Source organism: Salvelinus namaycush, unplaced genomic scaffold (assembly GCF_016432855.1).
Source record: "Salvelinus namaycush isolate Seneca unplaced genomic scaffold, SaNama_1.0 Scaffold1592, whole genome shotgun sequence".
NCBI classification, from domain to species: Eukaryota; Metazoa; Chordata; class Actinopteri; order Salmoniformes; family Salmonidae; genus Salvelinus; species Salvelinus namaycush.
In genome coordinates this window covers 33,658-55,590 of record NW_024058333.1, presented here as the reverse complement: position 1 = coordinate 55,590, position 21,933 = coordinate 33,658, and the positions used below count along the sequence as shown (strand labels likewise).

The 21,933-nt window shown below is 45.4% G+C and overlaps 2 protein-coding genes across 2 annotated transcripts; one reads left to right on the top strand and one right to left on the bottom strand.

Annotated features, from left to right (window-relative positions):
• The first annotated feature begins 2,181 nt into the window (after positions 1-2,181).
• Positions 2,182-13,410, top strand: LOC120037154 (fibronectin type III domain-containing protein 3B-like). Its single transcript, XM_038983327.1, has 3 exons — positions 2,182-2,374; positions 7,141-7,268; positions 8,114-13,410. Exons 2-3 carry the CDS (start codon positions 7,203-7,205, stop codon positions 8,423-8,425), a joined length of 378 nt encoding a protein of 125 aa, XP_038839255.1. The 5' UTR covers positions 2,182-2,374; positions 7,141-7,202; the 3' UTR covers positions 8,426-13,410.
• A 6,099-nt stretch (positions 13,411-19,509) lies between these two features.
• Positions 19,510-21,185, bottom strand: LOC120037153 (growth hormone secretagogue receptor type 1-like). The gene is made up of 2 exons (XM_038983326.1): positions 20,336-21,185; positions 19,510-19,823 (listed from the first exon to the last, which is right to left on the bottom strand). Exons 1-2 carry the CDS (start codon positions 21,183-21,185, stop codon positions 19,510-19,512), a joined length of 1,164 nt encoding a protein of 387 aa, XP_038839254.1.
• Between the last annotated feature and the right edge of the window lie 748 nt (positions 21,186-21,933).

The window sequence follows — 21,933 nt, the reverse complement described above, 5'->3', positions numbered from 1 at the left end:
TTCTCTGTATACATCAGTGATGTCGCTCTTGCTGCTGGTGATTCTCTGATCCACCTCTACGCAGACGACACAATTCTGTATACTTCTGGCCCTTCTTTGGACACTGTGTTAACTAACCTCCAGACGAGCTTCAATGCCGTACAACTCTCCTTCCGTGGCCTCCAACTGTTCTTAAATGAAAGTAAAACTAAATGCATGCTCTTCAATCGATCGCTGCTCGTACCTGCCCGCCCGTCCAGCATCACTACTCTGGACGGTTCTGATTTAGAATATGTGGACAACTACAAATACCTAGGTGTCTGGTTAGACTGTAAACTCTCCTTCCAGACTCACATTAACATCTCCAATCCAAATTTAAATCTAGAATTGGCTTCCTATTTCGCAGCAAAGCATCCTTCACTCATGCTGCCAAACATACCCTCGTAAAACTGACCATCCTACCGATCCTCGACTTAGGCGATGTCATTTATGAAATAGCCTCCAACACTCTACTCAACAAATTGGATGCAGTCTGTCACAGTGCCATCCATTTTGTCACCAAAGCCCTATATACTACCCACCACTGCGACCTGTACGCTCTCGTTGGCTGGCCCTCGCTTCATACTCGTCGCCAAACCCACTGGCTCCAGGTCACTTTCAAGTCTTTGCTAGGTAAGGCCCCGCCTTATCTCAGCTCACTGGTCACCATAGCAGCACCCACCTGTAGCACGCGCTCCAACAGGTATATTTCACTGGTCACCCTCAAAGCCTATTCCTCCTTTGGCTGCCTTTGCTTCCAGTTCTCTGCTGCCAATGACTGGAACGAATTGCAAAAATCACTGAAGCTGGAGACTCATATCTCCCTCACTAACTTTAAGCACCAGCTGTCAGAGCAGCTCACATATTACTGCACCTGTACATAGCCTATCTGTAAATAGCCCATCGAACTACCTCATCCCCATACTGTATTTATTTATTTATCTTGCTCCTTTGCACCCCAGTATCTCTACTTGCACATTCATCTTCCGCACATCTTTCATTCCAGTGTTTAATTGCTAAATTGTAATTACTTCGCCACCATGGCCTATTTATTGCCTTACCTCCCTTATCCTACCTCATTTGCACACACTGTATATAGACTTATTCTACTGTATTATTGACTGTATGTTTGTTTATTCCATGTGTAACTCTGTTGTTGTTTGTGTTGACCTGCTTTGCTTTATCTTGGCCAGGTCGCAGTTGTAAATGAGAACTTGTTCTCAACTAGCCTACCTGGGTAAAGAAAGGTGAAATGAATATAAAATAAATAAAGAAGCAGTGAAAGAAGCCCCACCTCTGCCTCCCCCTCTCTCTTCTTATCGTCATGTTTCCAGACCTGTCTCTCGCTGCTTTTATTGTTGTCCATTTGAAGCTCGGAGCGTGTAGCCACCCTTCCTCCAACACAGAGAGAGAGAGAGAGAGTTGTTCTGCCTTTTGTAGTCCATCATAGCCAGGGCTGGTGTTTTGTTAGGCTTTTGATTGGAGTGTACCTGCTATGTAATGTTCTCAGAGTGTGTTGTGTATTTCAGGCTAAGTGGTGTGTTAATTGTTAGGCCCTGGTTGTGCCAAACCGCCTTGCCAAAACTTCCCTGGGTCATAACTCATCATTTACACACACACACACACACACACACACACACACACACACACACACACACACACACACACACACACACACACACACACACACACACACACACACACACACACACACACACACACACACACACGGTCTGCCAGCACTGATGATTATGGAAATGTCCTGAGAGTAAAAACAGAATGTTTCGTTGGGCAGAGACTTGTCCTGTTTACCGGATTAACTGGTCCTACTGCACATATGCAATAAAGAGAACATAACAACAGTTGATATACCCTAAAAGAAGTGTGTGTGTGTGTGTCTGTGTGTGTGTGTGTGTGTGTGTGTGTGTGTGTGTGTGTGTGTGTGTGTGTGTGTGTGTGTGTGTGTGTGTGTGTGTGTGTGTGTGTGTGTGTGTGTGTGTGTGTGTGCGCATCACTCCCCTACAATAAAGGGTTCAGGTGAAGTTATGTCTCTGTCACTATCAGATGCTTAGCGGAAGCTCTCTATCGCTCTCATTCTCTCTATCCCTCCCTTTCTCTCTCTCTCTCTTTCTTTCTTTCTCTCTCTTCCTCTCTCTCTCCTAACCTCTCAACCTTGTCTTTCTGTCCAGGTTTGTGTGTATCTACAGAGGTCCCAGTCATACTTACAAGGTGCAGCGCCTGACAGAGTCCACCAGTTACCGGTTCAGGATCCAGGCATGTAGTGATGCAGGGGAGGGACCGTTCTCAGACACGCATACCTTCTCTACCACCAAGACTGTACCCTCCGCACTCAAAGGTAAGGGTGTGTGTCTGTCTGACGGTGTGTGTGTTTCCGTCACAGGAGGCTTCTGAGGGGAGGAAGGCTCATAATAATGGCTGGAATGGAGTGAGTGGAGTGATATATCAACCACATGGAAACCATGTTTTTGATGTGTTTGATACCATTCCATTTATTCCGTTGCAACCACTACTAAACTCAGCAAAAAAAGAAACGTCCCTTTTTCAGGACCCTGTCTTTCAAAGATAATTCGTAAAAATCCAAATAACTTCACAGATCATCATTGTAAAGGGTTTAAACACGGTTTCCCATGCTTGTTCAATGAATCATAAACAATTAATGAACATGCACCTGTGGAACGGTCATTAAGACACTAACAGCTTACAGACGGTAGGCAATTAAGGTCACATTTATGAAAACTTAGGACACTAAAGAGGCCTTTCTACTGACTCTGTGTAACGGCAGTCTAAGTCGTCCTCCTCCTCAGACGAGGAGAGGCGAGAAGGATCAGAGGACCAATACGCAGCGTGGTAATTTTCCATAATGAATTTAATCAACACAAAACAATACACTATACAAAATAACAAAAGAACATACCGTCACAGTCCTAGCTGGTGCAGAACACAAACACAGAGACAGGAAATAACCACCCACAATCCCCAACACAAAACAAGCCACCTATATATGATTCTCAATCAGGGACAACGATTGACAGCTGTCTCTGATTGAGAACCATATCAGGCTGAACATAGAAACAGACGAACTGGACACACAACATAGAATTCCCACCCAGCTCACGTCCTGACCAACACTCAACAAGCAAAACACATAAGAACTCTGGTCAGGACGTTACAGTACCCCCCCCCCCTGAGGTGCGGACTCCGAACGCACCCCTAAAACTCAAGGGGAGGGTCTGGGTGGGCATCTGTCCGCGGTGGCGGCTCCGGCGGTGGACGAGGACACCACTCCACCACTGTCTTTGTCCCCCTCCTTAGCGTCCTTTGAGTGGCGACCCTCGCCCACGACCTTGGCCTAAGAATCCTCCCCAAGGCCCCCACATGATTTAGGAGGTAGCTCAGGACAGAGAGGTAGCTCAGGACAGAGAGGTAGCTCAGGACAGAGAGGTAGCTCAGGACAGAGAGGTAGCTCAGGACAGAGGGGCAGCTCAGGACAGAGGGGCAGCTCAGGACGAATGGCAGCTCCGGACTGAATGGCAGCTCCGGACTGAGTGGCAGCTCCGGACTGGTGGCAGCTCCGGACTGAGTGGCAGCTCCGGACTGAGTGGCAGCTCCGGACTGGGTGGCAGCTCCGGACTGGAGGGCAGCTCCGGACTGGAGGGCAGCTCATGACTGGAGGGCAGCTCATGACTGGAGGGCAGCTCATGACTGGAGGGCAGCTCATGACTGGAGGGCAGCTCATGACTGGAGGGCAGCTCATGACTGTAGGGCAGCTCATGACTGTAGGGCGGCTCTGGCAGCTCCTGACTGTCTGGCGGCTCTGGCAGCTCCTGACTGGCTGGCGTCTCTGGCAGCTCCTGACTGGCTGGCGTCTCTGGCAGCTCCTGACTGGCTGGCGTCTCTGGAAGCTCCTGACTGGCTGGCGTCTCTGGCAGCTCCTGACTGGCTGGCGTCTCTGGCAGCTCCTGACTGGCTGGCGTCTCTGGCAGCTCCTGACTGGCTGGCGGCTCTGGCAGCTCCTGACTGACGGACGGCTCTAGCGGCTCCTGACTGACGGACGGCTCTAATGGCTCGGGACAGACGGGCGGCTCTAATGGCTCGTGGCAGACGGATGACTCAGATGGCGCTGGGCAGACTGATGGCTCAGACGGCGCTGGGCAGACGGATGGCTCAGACGGCGCTGGGCAGACGGATGGCTCAGACGGCGCTGGGCAGACGGATGGCTCAGACGGCGCTGGGCAGACGGATGGCTCAGACGGCGCTGGGCAGACGGATGGCTCAGACGGCGCTGGGCAGACGGATGGCTCAGACGGCGCTGGGCAGACGGATGGCTCAGATGGTGCTGGGCAGACGGATGGCTCAGATAGTGCTGGGCAGGCAGGCAGTGCAGGCAGCTCAGACGGCGCTGGGCAGACGAGCAGTGCAGGCGGCGTTGAGCAGACGAGCAGTGCAGGCAGTTCAGACGGCGCTGGGCAGGCAGGCAGCTCAGACGGCGCTGGACAGACGAGCAGTGCAGGCGGCGTTGGGCAGACGGCCGACTCTGACCTGCTGAGGCGCACAGTAGGCCTGGTGCGTGGTGCCGGAACTGATGGTACCGGACTGGAGACACGCACCTCAAGGCTAGTGCGGGGAGCAGGAACAGGGCACACTGGACTCTCGATGCGCACTATAGGCCTGGTGCGTGGTACCGGCACTGGTGGTACCGGGCTGAGGGCACGCACCTCAGGGCGAGTGCGGGGAGAAGGCACAGTGCGTACAGGGCTCTGGAGACGCACAGGAGGCTTGGTGCGTGGTGCCGGAACTGGAGGTACTGGGCTGGAGACACGCACCACAGGGAGAGTGCGTGGAGGAGGAACAGGGCTCTGGAGACGCACTGGAAGCCTGGTGCGTGGTGTAGGCACTGGTGGTACTGGGCTGGAGCGGGATGGTAGCGCCGGATATACCGGACCGTGCCGGCGTACTGGCTCCCTTGAGCACTGAGCCTGCCCAACCTTACCTGGTTGCATGCTCCCCGTAGCCCGTCCAGTGCGGGGAGGTGGAATAACCCGCACTGGGCTGTGTTGGCGAACCGGGGACACCATGCGTAAGGCTGGTGCCATGTACACCGGCCCGAGGAGACGTACTGGAGGCCAGATATGTAGAGCCGGCTTCATGGCACTTGGCTCAATGCTCACTCTAGCCCGCCCAGTGCGGGGAGGTGGAATAACCCGCACCGGGCTATGCACCCGTACAGGAGACACCGTGCGCTCTTCCGCGTAACACGGTGTCTGCCCGTACTCCTGCTCTCCACGGTAAGCATGGGAAGTGGGCGCAGGTTTCCTACCTGCCCTCGCCACACTACCCTTTAGCCCCCCCCCAAGAAATTTTTGGGGTTTCTTCACGGGCTTCCAGCCCCGCTTCCGTGCTGCCTCCTCAGACCACCGCTCCTGGGCTTTAGCTGCCTCCATCTCTTCCCGAGAGCGGCGATATTCTCCAACCTTAGCCCAGGGTCCCTCTCCGTTAAATATTTGCTCCCATGACCATTCCTCCTGGTACCGCTGCTGCTGTCGCTGCTGCCCGTTGCCACGCTGCTTGATCCTTGTTTGGTGGGTGGTTCTATAACGGCAGTCTAAGTCGTCCTCCTCCTCAGACGAGGAGAGGCGAGAAGGATCAGAGGACCAATACGCAGCGTGGTAATTTTCCATAATGAATTTAATCAACACAAAACAATACACTATACAAAATAACAAAAGAACATACCGTCACAGTCCTAGCTGGTGCAGAACACAAACACAGAGACAGGAAATAACCACCCAAAATCCCCAACACAAAACAAGCCACCTATATATGATTCTCAATCAGGGACAACGATTGACAGCTGTCTCTGATTGAGAACCATATCAGGCTGAACATAGAAACAGACGAACTAGACACACAACATAGAATTCCCACCCAGCTCACGTCCTGACCAACACTCAACAAGCAAAACACATAAGAACTCTGGTCAGGACGTTACACTCTGAAAAACACCAAAAGAAAGACGCCCAGGGTCCCTGCTCATCTGCGTGAACGTGCCTTAAGCATGCTGCAAGGAGGCATGAGGACTGCAGATGTGGCCAGGGCAATAAATTGCAATGTACTGTGAGACACCTAAGACAGCGCTACAGGGAGACAGGACGGACAGCTGATCGTCCTCGCAGTGGCAGACCACGTGTAACAACACCTGCACAGGATCGCTACATCCGAACATCACACCTGCGTGACAGGTACAGGATGGCCACAACAACTGCCCGAGTTACACCAGGAATGCACAATCTCTCCACCAGTGCTCAGACTGCCCGCAATAGGCTGAGAGAGGCTGGACTGAGGGCTTGTAGGCCTGTTGTAAGGCAGGTTTTCACCAGACATCACCGGCAACAACGTCGCCTATGGACACAAACCCACCGTCGCTGGACCAGACAGGACTGGCAAAAAGTGCTCTTCTCTGACGAGTCGCGGTTTTGTCTTACCAGGGGTGATGGTCGGATTTACGTTTATCGTCGAAGGAATGAGCATTACACCGAGTCCTGTACTCTGGAGCGGGATCGATTTGGAGGTGGAGGGTCTGTCATGGTCTGGGGCGGTGTGTCACAGCATCATCGGACTGAGCTTGTTGTCATTGCAGGCAATCTCAACGCTGTGCGTTACAGGGAAGACATCCTCCTCCCTCATGTGGTACCCTTCCTGCAGGCTTATCCTGACATGACCCTCCAGCATGACAATGCCACCAGCCATACTGCTCGTTCTGTGCGTGATTTCCTGCAAGACAGGAATGTCAGTGTTCTGCCATGGCCAGCGAAGATCCTGGATCTCAATCCCATTGAGCACGTCTGGGACCTGTTGGATCGGAGGGTGAGGGCTAGGGCCATTCTCCCCAGAAATGTCCGGGAACTTGCAGGTGCCTTGGTGGAAGAGTGGGGTAACATCTCACAGCAAGAACTGGCAAATCTGGTGCAGTCCATGAGGAGGAGATGCACTGCAGTACTTAATGCAGCTGGTGGCCACACCAGATACTGACTGTTACTTTTTGATTTTGACCCCCCAATGTTTATGACATTGTTTGTGATAATGTGTCCTGTCTGCCTACAGCTCCCAGAGTGCACCAGCTGGAAGGGAATGTGTGTGAGGTCACCTGGGAGACCATTCCACCAATGAGAGGCGACCGTGTCAACTACATCCTGCAGGTGCTGGTTGGACGAGAGTCAGAGTACAAACAGGTAACACACACACACACACACACACACACACAGTTCATGTGAGGATAGCTGTATAGAAACATTTGGGTTGAATGCATGCAGTTGTGTAACTGACTAGCTATCCCGTTTCCCTTGTCTTCCATGTACCCTTTCATGTACTGTGGTGACAGCAGAGTTAGGTGAAGGCAGTGTTAATGACTATTACAGCTCCGAGACCACTGACATTTAACAGTGTCTGCTGCCAATGGAACTTTATGGAAACTCAATATGGTTGTCAATATACACACACACACACACAATCACACTTGCCCTTTTGGCAGTCGAACAGCTCTTCAGGTGAATGAGTATTGAAAAGCACATTAAAAAACACACACACGCAGACACACACATATCTGATGTGTTAGTGAAGAGTTTTGTGGTACTTATCTCCAGTTAAGTTTTGTTCTTATTGATCTAGCGAGCAGTTGGAGGCAGAAGACTTGTGTGTGTGTGTGTGTGTGTGTGTGTGTGTGTGTGTGTGTGTGTGTGTGTGTGTGTCCTAAGTGGTTCTTGAGGTAGTTAAATCCCTTCTGTACAGAGGCGGTGTTGATAATGTTAACCAGAAAACAGCTTCTATAGCCTCTTTCATGCACTCATTGGACTGTTAAGAGCCAATACTAACACAAACACACACACACACACACACACACACACACACACACACACACACACACACACACTCTGAGCATTAACCTGTTTGGTCTGAATCAATTTGTTGTTGTTGATGAGGTCACAGAGTACTTTCTAAATAAACGTTCTCTCTTTCTTTCTCTTTCTTTCTCTTTCCCTCTCTTTCTTGCTCTTTCTCTCTCTTACTCTCTCTCCAGGTGTTTAAAGGAGAAGAGAGTGCCTTCCAAATCACCGGGCTCCAAGGCAACACCGACTATCGTTTCCGTGTGTGCGCCTGCCGCCGTTGCCAGGATACCAACCAGGAACTCTGTGGCCCTCTAAGCCCCTCCTCCCTGTTCACCCTGCGTCGCCAGGAGCAACAGTGCCTGGGGGAGACAAGCGCCGTGGAGACGGTGAAAGGGGCGGGGATAATATCCAGCGATGAGCGCTTTGCGGCGGTCGTGGTGTGTGTGTTCGCCGGTGTCTCCATCCTCATGGCCTGTCTGCTACAATACTTCTTCATGAAGTGAGGGAATGAACCGGCAACAGGATAGAAAAGAGAAATCAAAACGATAGCGAAAGAAAACGAGCATCTACTAAAGAAAGGAAAGAAAACAAACACTTGATAATCAAGTGCAGGATAGAAAGAGAAAAAAACGAGAGAGGCAACAGACTTCAAACGAAACAGACCTGAGCTGTACTTCAGTTATTCTACCGCGACGTTGTAGTCCACGTATCTCTCTCCTCTTCTCTCTCTCCTCTCTCTTTCTCTCGCTCGCTCGCTTGCTTTCTCTGTTTCTCTTGTCATTGTTATTTTGGCCTCTCTATCTTATGTAATGGATGTATTTGGAGGGAAGCTGTTCGTGGCCAAAACAAACTGATAACCAAGCATTAGCCAGCCAGGAGCCCAGCTCCTCAATGACCTGCATGACATTGTATCTTTTTAAACCTAATAGACAAAGTGTATTTTTCTTTATATTTCTTTACAGTCAATTCCTTACTTTACTGTGTCTGTGTCCTATTTGCGCTGTTCGCTGCAGTTTTTTGTAGTTTTTCCGTTACGCCATTTTGAAATGTAGTTCTAAAGCTTTAGCCATGTATCCATCAATATCTGTTACCTTGTCTATTATAGGCCAAATCATGCAATCTTGACGCACAGATGCACACACAGACACATAGACACAGACACACAGAAACACATGCAGATGCACAGCAAGACAAACACACACACACAAACACACACACACATGCACAGAGAGACAGAAACACACACACTCAGATGCCTTCTCTTCTGTCTTCTTTATTCAGCTACCAAAGCGATGCCATTGTTAAAAAATGCTGCTATCCTGTTTCGTTATATCTAAGAAAGAATGGATTTAGTTACCTAATATATACAATCTATATCAAATATATCTAAGATAGATGTACCTATCTATATCTGTAGGGGCGATGCTATGATGTAATATAAGAAGTGTAGAGGTCTGAATGACAGAGAGAAAGAGGAGGGATCTAGGTAGATGTTGCCTTTTAACCACAGATCTAGGATCAACTTTCTCTCCCCTGAAGCTAACCTAAACGATTAGGAGTGGGAAATGCAAAGCTGACTTTAGATCAGTTTAGGGCGAGGGTGTAAAACCAGGCTCCTGGAGGGCCACACACCTGGCCATATCTAGCCAATCAGCAACACCAGTTGATCAATTTAGTTTGAGGTTGATAAAAACATGATGACACTTTGACCTGTGAGAACTGGACCTGACACCCCTGGTCTAGGGATAACCTGGTATATTCCACTGGGAGTGGTTTAGTGAATTATAATATGTATTCTAGGTGCTCATCTGCAGATCTGAGGTCAGTTCAGTAGCCAGTCCCCGCTGTCGAATGTAGAGGTTACTGAAGTAACCTTTTATCCGCCCCCACTCTACCGTCATACCTATTCATACCCTTCTTCTTTTCTCTGCCCCCTCTCTCTTTTTCTATCCCTCCGCCATTCTCAGTACGTCTCCCTTCCCTCCCTCATTCCTAACCTCCCTCTCTCCATCTCTCTAATTAATGCTGTAATCATCCCTCTCTCTCTAAGCTGTGCTTCGCTCCTACTCGTCAGTTAGCAGAGCCTTTAACTGCTCCAACACCTTTGCCAAAGTCGACGGGAAAGTTACGCTACAATTTCTCTATTGGTTTCTAAACCTTTATTTATATACAATAGAATATTTGCATACAGTACTTTACAAGCCAATTACAGTGCAATCTTTTCAGTTATTTATTGTTTAAAAAATAAAAATTAAGAGACAAATGTAAGTGTAGTTATAAATGTACTAATTTTTTTTCTTCTCTCGTAGCATGTTATATTGTTATTATGATCATTTTTCCGTTTTTTGTTTTTATTGGATGTGATTTTAGATGTTTGATTTAAGGCCAGCATTTCGTACTCTCAGTAGCCAATTACATATCTCATTTATTCTCTTACAGTTGTTGGGAAAACCTGTAGTTGTTTCATTATTCTGTATGTCGGTATCAGTGCCGTTTTTAACATGTTAACCAAATGTCTGCCCTTGTCATCTCCTCTCTGACACACAGAACTGGCTCTTACCCGTAACCACGTGACCATCACGTCATAACACCAATAATGATAGCTTTGTAATTGTTATGGGTGTCGTGATTTCACGGTTATGACCAGCCTGTGTGGTTTTCTGTATGCATTAAGAGATGTAGCAAACCGTTAGCCAGGTTATATTGGTAAAGATTTTAGACAGCTGGAGCAAACACACAAAATGTCTTCAGAAACGTTACCTTTTCTGATATTAAGGTTATGTTGGCGTCTGTATTAGGATTTAAGCAGAAGGACGACGTACTGTACAACTCTGAGGGGGCACGGGTGGTTAAATAATGTACACTCTTAGAGAAAAGGGTTCCAAAAGGGTTCTTCGGCTGTCCCCATAGGAGAACCCTTTTGGGTTCCACGTAGAACCCTCCAATGGGGACAGTCGAAGAACCCTTTCATGCTCGAGGTAGCACCTTTTTTCCCAGAGAGTTTATGAAGGTACACTGAAGGTTAAATAAGGTATGAAGGTACTCTTTACAGTTACTGTAACCAGTGCTTGAAGAGGACGGCAGAAGGTGGCGGTACTGACTTTAATTCTACCGTTTGAGCCGGTATTCTGTAAGAGGTGCCATTATTCAGACAGTATGACGAGACTTGAAGACTCAGGTTAGCTCCGCATGGCTAATGCCCTAGGCTTTAGTTCCAGGGGCTAACACAGTCTTGGGACACTGTACAGTGCCCCCTCAGTGTGAAGGTGCGTGGTGTCTCGGGGAGTCAGAACAATAGTTGCCTTAATTTGTCGTTTATACTGCCTAATGTTATAGATTAAGACGTGTTTGATATCATATCTGTTTGGATTATTTCTGCCAAAGTCGAGGCTTGTGTCATGCCATTTTACTTGTGTCATGCCATTTTACTTTGCGTGTGTGTGACACACACACGTTCCTTTCAACATTATCTTCGTTCTAAAGGGTTCCTTGATGTTCCCTCTGTGACCACACAGCATTATTATTACTGTCACATTATTATCCTCTCAAAAAGGAAAGACATAACTTGATCTGTGATTTACGCCTCTTTCATCTTTCATTTGAGTATTTTTATGTTAATTTTCGGGGGAAAGCTAAATGTATTAAATGTTCCATTGTTAAATATACTACCCCTTTATTGAGTTTTAACACGCTGATTTCACACTGAAAAAGGTCAAAAGACTACAACAATCAAATCAGGATTTCAGTCAGACCGAAGAGGATGATTATGATGAGGAATACTTTTCCAAGCTTGTCGTCGTATAAAGAGCCTTAGTGATTATTTTCTGTCCAGTATTTTGCTTAGAATTGATAGTCAGTGCAGAGTTATTATACGTATAGATATGTAGTATTGATGCTAAAATTAGGTAAGTATAACTAACAGAGATGATATGAAGCACTTTTAAAGCGGTAGACCCTTAGCCCACAGGATAATTATCTATCCTGTGAGAACCATGATGCTTTTCATCAGACAGCTTCTTGTTTTGATACCAGACACACAGCTGCCCGCCGGGCACTCTGTTACATTGGCATTACAATGTCGTCTGACATTTTGACTACGTCATTGTTGTGACAGAGTCGTCTGGTATTGTTGTGTCATTTGGTGTTGCTGTGTCATACAGCGTTATTACTCTGTCATCTGACGTGACTTTGTCATGTTGTGTCCGTCTTTCCTGTTCACCTGTCTCAGTTAGAAAGAAGACTGTTGATATGTCCTGTTGTGTTAAATGTCCCCCAAGCCTTTTACAGCCAAATCATTCCTAATGTTGTGTTAAATCTTCCCCAAGCCTTTTACAGCCAAATCATTCCTAATGTTGTGTTAAATCTCCCCCAAGCCTTTTACAGCCAAATCATTCCCGAAGTTGTGTTAAATCTTCCCCAAGCCTTTTACAGCCAAATCATTCCCGAAGTTGTATTAAATCTTCCCCAAGCCTTTTACAGCCAAATCATTCCCGAAGTGGTGTTAAATCTCCCCCAAGCCTTTTACAGCCAAATCATTCCTAATGTTGTGTTAAATCTCCCCCAAGCCTTTTACAGCCAAATCATTCCTAATGTTGTGTTAAATCTCCCCCAAGCCTTTTACAGCCAAATCATTCCTAATGTTGTGTTAAATCTCCCCCAAGCCTTTTACAGCCAAATCATTCCTAATGTTGTATTAAATCTCCCCCAAGCATTTTACAGCCAAATCATTCCTGAAGTTGTATTAAATCTTCCCCAAGCCTTTTACAGCCAAATCATTCCCAAAGTTGTGTTAAATCTCCCCCAAATCTTTTACAGCCAAATCATTCCTGAAGTTGTATTAAATCTCCCCCAAGCATTTTACAACCAAATCATTCCCAAAGTTGTGTTAAATCTCCCCCAAGCCTTTTACAGCCAAATCATTCCTGAAGATGTATTAAATCTCCCCCAAATCTTTAGACCCTTCTGGCCCTGCTGATTTAGTGGGTTCTGAACAAAACAGATACTTCTGCCCAGCAACCCAGCATCTGTGCCTTCTGATTGGTTACTTTTTTTTGTCAGATTAATAAAAATTCAAAAATTGAACGGAAAATACGGATTTATACGGATTTTGAATATGAGAGATTGGAGATTGAATGGGTAACAGTCCCAGATTAATGTATGAAGACTTGTATGTATTAAACCTTTTTTTATTAGTCTGAAACAAAAACAAACCAACAACATATTTGTACCTCACACTTATCAAAACAAACATTCCAATTTTGTCATGGGCTACGATTTGAAAGAAAAAAAGAAAATCATACATTTCTACTACTTTGTATTGTAAATGTTAGACTATTTCATATGCATTATATAAAATAAACCGCCATATCAATTTTAATGTATAGATTTTGCAAATACTACCCTCTGTATGTAAGACCTAACTGTATCGGTAGCCTGTGTTATATAATATATTTATGCCCAATAAATGTTAAATTTTTTCTGACCTTGACTGAAATCTCTTGTTTTGTGTGTCATAGTTTATTGTTTGATTTCCTATTCATACATTGGTTATGTGATATGCTTTGTGGTAGTAGGTAGTCTATATAAAGGATAGAGAGGCGAACTAGGTTTGCTTGTTCAAATCCCGGGCTATTAAAAAGTGAATTAGCAACCGCAGGGCTGCTGGTTAGATCCCAAGTGCCATTTCTTGCAGTTGGTCCCTTTGCAAGGCAGCAGAACTGCTCTAGGGGCCCAGCACTGGGACTGACCTTGTGCCTGTCAATGTGTGTGTGATGCGGGTGCGTGCTAGCTTGCGTGCCGTGTGTGCATGGAGGAATGTGTCTGTGATGATGAGATAGTCAGGCAGTCAGACTCAACAGGGGACTGGTATTTATCACCGTCGTCACAACACTGTCTGAATAAGGAATAAGAGAAGAACATTATAGAAGATAATTTTAGTGTCCATTGTCCACAGGAAACCACAAATGTGTCCATTCCCCATCAGGGACACACACTGAGAGGTTGGAGCACCTGTCAGCCACAGTACGGCACCCCTGGAGCAGTTTAGCTCAAAGGCACACTGGTGTCTTCAATGTTCATTTGAATTCATCTCCCATGTAACGTCGATGTGAGTTCATATCTGACTGAGAGCTAGAGGACATTACTCGAGGTTTGGTTTATCTGTAGATAGACGTATCAGATATGCACTCTTTATAGTAAACAATAAACAATGGGCTCGCTGCAACATCATTTTTCTCCAAATAAAAAAGGTTGGATGCTGTTTCATGATAAATGTAACCAATAAAGAGTTAACTAGACAGGAATCCATATGGAATAGTATAATTTGGCTCTGGTCACTGTAGTGCACGATATACAGTGCCTTCGGAAAGTATTCAGACCGCTTGACTTTTTCCACATTTTGTTACGTTACAGCCTTATTCTAAAATTGATTAGATAAACAGAAAATCCTCAGCAATCTACACACAAAACCCCATAATGACAAAGTGAAAACAGGTTTTTAGAAATGTTTGCTAATTTATTAAATATAAAAAACTGAAATACCTTATTTACTTAAGTATTAAGACCCTTTGCTATGAGACTCGAAATTGAGCTCAGGTGCATCCTGTTTCCATTGATAATCCTTGAGATGTTTCTACAACTTGATTGGAGTCCACATGTGGTAAATTCAGTTGACTGGACATGATTTGGCAAGGCACACACCTGTCTATATAAGGTCCCAAAGTTGACAGTACATGTCAGAGATAAAACCAAGCCATGTGGTCCAAAGAATTGTCCATAGAGCTCCGAGACAGGATTGTATCGAGACACAGATCTGGGGAAGAGTACCATAAAATTTCTGCAACATTGAAGGTCCCCAAGAACACAGTGGCCATCATTCTTAAATGGAAGAAGTTTGGAACCACCAAGACTCTTTCTAGAGCTGGCTGCCCAACGGAAGCCACTTCTCAGTAAAAGGCACATGCCAGCCCACTTGGGAGTTTGCCAAAAGGCACCTAAAAACTCTCAGACCATGAGAAACAAGATTTTCTGGTCTGATGAAACCACATTGAACTCTTTGGCCTGAATGCCAAGCATCACATCTGGAGGAAACGTGGCACCATCCCTACGGTGAAGCATGATGGTGGCAGCATCATGCTGTGGGGATGTTTTTCTGCAGCAGAGACTGGGAGACTAGTCAGGATCGAGGCAAAGATGAACCGAGCAAAGTACAGAGAGATCCTTGATGAAAACCTGCTCCAGAGCACTCAGGACCTCAGACTGGGGCAAAGGTTCACCTTCCAACAGGACAACAACCCTAAGCACACAGCCAAGACAACGCAGAAGTGGCTTCTGGACAAATCTCTGAATGTCCTTGAGTGGCCCAGCCAGATCCCGGACTTGAATCCGATCAAACAACTCTGTAGAGACCTGAAAATAGCTGTGCAGCAACGCTCCCCATACAACCTGACAGAGCTTGAGAGGATCTGCAGAGAAGAATGGGAGAATCTCCCCAAATACAGGTGTGCCAAGCTTGTAGCGTCATACCCAAGAAGACTCGAGGCTGTAATCGCTGCCAAAGGTGCTTAAACAATGTACTTAGTCTGAATAGTTATGTAAATGTGATATTTCAGTTATTTATTTTTAATAAATTGGCAAACATTTCTAAAAACCATTTTTTGTTTTTTCATTATGGAGTATTGTGTGTAGATTGAAGAGGGGAAAAATAACAATTCAATCAATTTTAGGATAAGGCTGTAACCTAACAAAATTAGGAAAAAGTAATGGGGTCTGAATACTTTCTGAAGGCACTGTAGGGAATAAGGTATCATTTGAGGTACAGCCAGACATAAATCACATCTATAATCCAGCCGATGCTGTGAAAAAATGCTTTTAGTGCGAATCTCCTATTTAATGGCCACTATAACCCTGGCTGAACTGTGTGTGTCTGGAGAAGAGACCAGCGGAGAGGAGAGATGCACAAAAGCACATGCAGCCTCTTCTTCGACACTCACTGATTATTGCAGGAACATTGCCATCGATCCTCTCTCACTCTCTTTGTCTTTCTATCTCTCTTTACCTTTCTCTTCTCTCTCACGTTCTGTCTCTCTCCGTCTCTCCCTCCCTCACTCCCCTCCGTGTCTCAGTGTGTGTTTGTTTGAGTGTGTGCGTGCGTGCACGCGCCTGTGTCCAGCAATAGCTTGTGATTTACTCCCCAGCGGCCTCGATAGCATCTCACTGGATAACAGGAGGGATTAAATCACCAAGAAAAAAATTCTCCCTCTATGTTGTAGAAATTCATGAAAACAAAAATTTACTTTTCAGTCTTAAATTAAGGTTAAGGTTAGGCATAAGTTTAGCAGTGTGGTAAAGGTTACAGTTATGTTTAAAATTCGATTTTAAGAAGAGAAATTGTAGAAATAGGTGGGGTGTAGCCATAATTACGACTTTGTGGCTGTGGGAACTAGTGACGACCCTTGAGGATGGGTGGCTTTGAGGCTGCCTGACTTCAAGGGACTGAGACCAGAAGAAAGCAGAGGAGGTGAGAGAAGATGGGGGAGAGGTGAGGACGACATCTGTGTGTTTGTAGGCTACCTGTGTGTGCACTTCTCAGTCATGACGGAATAAAACTGCTTATGTCTGAAATTTAAAAAAATGACACGTAAACAATGTTGAATCATTTTTATCTCCCGGAATGAGTTCAGACCAAGTTGGCAACCTGATGATATGGATCAATATTAAAATACATACAGTGTTTTCTTCCATTATAGTTTGTACAGGCATAGTACAGATTATTATAGCGGTACAAACATGGACACATAGTTAAGCGTTACATTAATTTGGGCTGAAGCGCCATGTCTGTAGTTACAATTCCACGTTTTAAGTCTTTTCCAGGCGATGTTTGTAGTTCATATTTGCAGATTGTTTCTGTAGTCCTTACTTGTAGTCTTTATGTCCATATCCAGCCTGGTCTCATAGACTAGACGTAACATTGTAAATGAAAATCGGGGACACTCAAATTAGTATGATATGTTACGTTTTTTATGGTTACTCAAGACAAAAATTAAATACAATGCATTCAGAAAATATTCAGATCCCTTGACTTCTCCCCCCCAAAAAATACTTTAGAGCCTGATTCTAAAAGGGATTTATTAAATGTTTTTTCATTACATTTCTGCAGCATTGAAGGTCCCCACAAACAGTGGCCTCAATCATTCTTAAATGGAATGAGTTTGGAACCACTAAGACTCTTCATATAAGGGCCTTGGTCAGGGAGGTGACCAAGAGCCCGATGGTCACTCTGACTGAGCTCCAGAGTTCCTCTGTGGAGATGGGAGAAACTTCCAGAAGGAACACCATCTCTGCAGCACTCCACCAATCAGGCCTTTATGGTAGAGTGGCCAGACGGAAGTCACTCCTCAGTAAAAGGCACATGACAGCCCACTTGGAGTTTGCCAAAACGCACCTTCTGGTCTGATGAAACCAAGATTGAACTCTTTGGCCTGAATGCCAAGCATCACGTCTGGAGGAAACCTAGCACCATCCCTACGGTGAAGCATGGTGGTGGCAGCATGCTGTGGTAATGTTTTTCAGCGGCAGGGACTGGGAGACTAGTCAGGATCGAGGGAAAGATGAACGGAGCAAATTATAGAGAGATCCTTGATGAATACCTGCTCCAGAGCACTCAAGACCTCAGACTGGGGTGAAGGTTCACCTTCCAACAGGACAACGACCCTAAGTACACAGCCAAGACAACACAGGAGTGGCTTCGGGACAAGTCTCTGAATGTCCTTGAGTGGCCCAGCCAGAGCACGGACTTGAACCAGATCGAACATCCCTGGAGAGACCTGAAAATAGCTGTGTAGCGACGCTCCCCATCCAACCTGCAGAAAAAAATGGGTGAAACTCCCCAAATACAGGTGTGCCAAGCTTGTAGCGTCATACCCAAGAAGACTTGAGTATGTAATCGCTGCCAAAGGTGCTTCAACAAAGTACTGAGTAAGGGGTCTGAATACTTATGGAAATGCAATATTTTAGTTTTTTATTTGTAATAATTTAGCAAAAATGTCTAAAAACCTGCTTTTGAATTGTCATTATGGGGTATTGTGTGTAGATTGATGATGAAAATTTTTTATTTAATACATTTTAGAATAAGGCGATAATGGAACAAAATGAGGAAAAAGTCAAGGTGTCTGAATATTTTCCAAATGCACTGTGGATGGGTAGGTGTATAATGCAGATGTCTAGTAACCCAAAGGTTGCGAGTTCAAATCTCATGATGGACAACTTTAGCATATTAGCAACTTTTCAACTACTTAGTACTTTTTAGGTACTATGCAACTACTTAGCATTTTAGCTAACCCTTCTCCTAAGCCTAACCTTAACCCCTTGCCTAGCTAACGTTAGCCCCCTAGCTACAATTTGTTATGTATTATACGTTTTGCAAATTCGTAACATATTGTATGTGTTGCAGATTCGTAACATATTGTACATTTAGCAAATTTGTAACATATAATACGAATTCTAGTTCATAACATATCATATGAAATGGATGATGGACATCCACAAATTAATACATACCATATGAAACATAACATATTATACTAAATGGAGTGTCTCGGATTTATGTACAGAATAATACGAAATGCTCTGAGACCAGGTTGCCATATCAGAATTCTGGAGTCCAAAGCAGTGGCTGCTTTGTAAGTACTTATAGGATAAGCCAAGACTAATACCAATCAGATTGAACTGTTACTAAGCTGCTATTTACAGAGTAAGGCTGGCGGTATAATTAGCCTACTGTACATGCTATCATAGCAAAACACTGTTACCTATATCTACACACAGACAAACACACCAACACACACAGTCACTCACCATAAACACACACACACACACACACCCCAACACACGCCGTCACTCACCATAAACACACCCACCCCAACACACCCAGTCACTCAACATAAACATAAACAAACACACACACAGCACTTCAGTCCCTCTCTCTCAGGGTACAGAGAAGTGCATCACGGTCTACAGTGCTTTTCTTTGTCATCCAGAATACAGTTCACATATTAATTATTAAGGCAAGTGTAATAACTCTTTTGGTTTGTGTGTGTGTGCGCGTGTGTGTTGCATGTGTGATTTGTAGAAAATGCATATGTGTCCATTTCAAAAGCTGTTTAATAGTTTTTGTTGCTAATGGTGTGCTTCTTTTTGGGTGACAGAAACGCCTTATAAATATTTTATAAAACATGTTCTCAAACGCCTTTGTCTGTCTTTGCCGGGCGGGTTGTGACATCAAAGCAACAGTCTCGTTCAGAGTCCTTGAGGCTAATATAATTAATATTTTCAACACAAGGCCAGGGCGGACTGATCAAATTTCAATCAATAATCAATGTCCATGGACGTTATGCGTAAGCCGGTGCTCTCTTGGATAAAGACCAATTAATCCTTGATGGTCCATAATGGTGCCTGTTTGAGTTTGATCAACCAGGGAAAGCAGTGGTCACTGATGAGAAACACACAAGAAGAGGTTGATCACAACAACTACATATCAAAATCAGATAAGTATATATCTAGTGCCATTCACCCTGCAAATTGGCTACAGTCACAGGCTAACAGTGGACTCTGTCCAGGCAGGTGAACTCTCTCCTTTGACAGTGCTTGCTGTTCTCCCTCTGGGTGGTTGAGTCTCCTGTAGACCAAACAGTTGGGCAGCAGCTGACCGGTACTTCCTAGACATGGTGTTATAGAGGACAGGGTTGATGGCAGCCGAGAGATAGAAGAGGACAGTGGAAACAAGGGAGCAGTATTGGGTGAAGAGAGACCAGAGAGGAGAGGAGCCCTCGGAGGAATGGGACATAAGGTAACGATGCAAGTGGAAAGGCAGCCAGCACAGGACGAAGGCAAAGACCACTACAGCTGGAGTGAGAGAGAGAGAGGGGAGACAGATAATACATGTTTGTAACATTGGATTTCTCCTTTTATGCTAATAATAATAGAGAGAGGGGGGAGTGGGAAGGGGGAATTGAGGGAGGAGGGGAGGCACATCAAATTAATTCCAACCATAAAACATTAAATGCAAACATCAGTAATAATTTTTTTTTCAGATAGATAAATAGGAGAGGGGTATGATGGGGAAACCATAGTTATGCCTAATTAAATGAAATTGGTAAAGCTTTACACGACTGGCTGTTATCACGGTTATTGAGTTACTTTGCTGAGTGTAGAAACTTATACACAGCCTGTATCTACAGTATCTGCATTATCCTTGCCTTATTACAATGTTTGATTGATTTAATGCGCATCAAAAACCAATATTTTTTTATTGTCTCCAATTCTGTGCCTTTTTAAAATATTCTAAACATCCATATCTCAATTATGCCGTGCTTAAAACATAGTTTTGAATATGAGCAACATGTATTGCACCCTACCTAACATCTTGACGGTCTGTCTGTTGCTCTTGTCCCTGTGTGCTACGTTAGCTCCAATATTGTTCTCTCTCCGTCTCTTCCACAACCTTCGTCCAATCAAACTGTACACCACAGTCAAACAAAACACCGGCAGGAAGAAAAACACAGAGCTAACCAACGCCATGGCGGCTAGAAGCCCAGACTCAACCGCGTACTGGGTGGGTTTACACTCGCTAGTGTCTATCTCTGTCTGTCCTTCCGCCCCACCAGCAGTCACAGAGTTTCCCGCCGCTGGGCGAGTCTCGTGCTCCACTCCCACCAGAACGAAGACAGGTCCCGCGCTCAACAGCGACACGAGCCAGAGAAAGAGGATGAGCGCACGGACACGTCGCTTGGTGACCAGGCGTTTGGCGCGAAGCGGGAAGCAGATGGCCAGGTACCGCTCCACCGACAGAGCGGTTATATTCAAAATTGTTGAATAAGTACAGCACTCACTAACGAACTGAAACAGTTTACAGAATGTATCTCCAAATATCCATGGCCTGTACTTCCATAACCGATACACATCAGGGGGCATACAGAGGAATATCAACAAGTCTGAGACAGCCATGCTACATAAGTAGAGGTTAGTGGTTGTTCTCATGTCTCTGTACTTAGACACGACCAGTATAGTCATTACATTTCCGGTCACTCCCGCCAGGAACAGGAGAGTACAGGTGATGGTGATTCCCATTAGAACGGGGATGGGGAATAGGTTTTCGGGGGGCACGGGACCCCGGTAGCTCCCGTTAAAGTAGTAGTTCCAGTAGTTATCCTCCCAGCTGCAGTTAACGGGAGAGAGACAGTCAGTTCGGTTGGGCCAGGAGCGCATGCTGCCAGCGGATCATTCACGCGGCTGGAGGTTCTCCTTGGGGCGGCTGGCGCGCTCCTCTTGTCTCCGCATGTCCTCTATTCCTCTGAGTGCGTGTGTGTGCGTGCGCGCCACGTGATGCGTAAAGGATCTTATGGTTTTACCAACAGCAGTTATTAAGCTCCGAGTCCTCCTCTATTTTAGAACAGTCTTGCACTGGAGCAATACAACACACCTTCCCATCTTGTCTTCCATTTACAAAATTATTTGACTTGTAAGAAATAAAGTATAGCCTTTGAATGTTATTAAATATATCACAAGCTAAAATACATGTCTGAAGAAAGAAAATAATACTCGAGCATCCTTTGAGCGCATTGTACAAAAGTATTAAACAAATATGAATAGGATCTGATATTCCCTTTCCTCTGGTATTGATAGGCATATATATTGGTCAAAATCACATAGATACACTTTTGATGAACGAGAAAAGACGACCTTCTAAAACAACATCCTCCAAAAAGTGATCCTCTCTTGCTCTGTCCCCTTCATGCGCTCTTATGCGTCAGATGAAAACACGTAACCTAGACTGAAGGTGAGTCACAGTCCGGGTTTGGCGATGTGACACTGGAAAGCTCCTCCAACCACTCAGCCAAGAGAAATGGGTAAACAACAAAAACATCCAAACAACATCAACATCCTCTATGAGTCTAGGACATTGAATATTATGGTTTCAGAAACGCAGTCCACATTTCTCTCTCTCTCTCTCTTT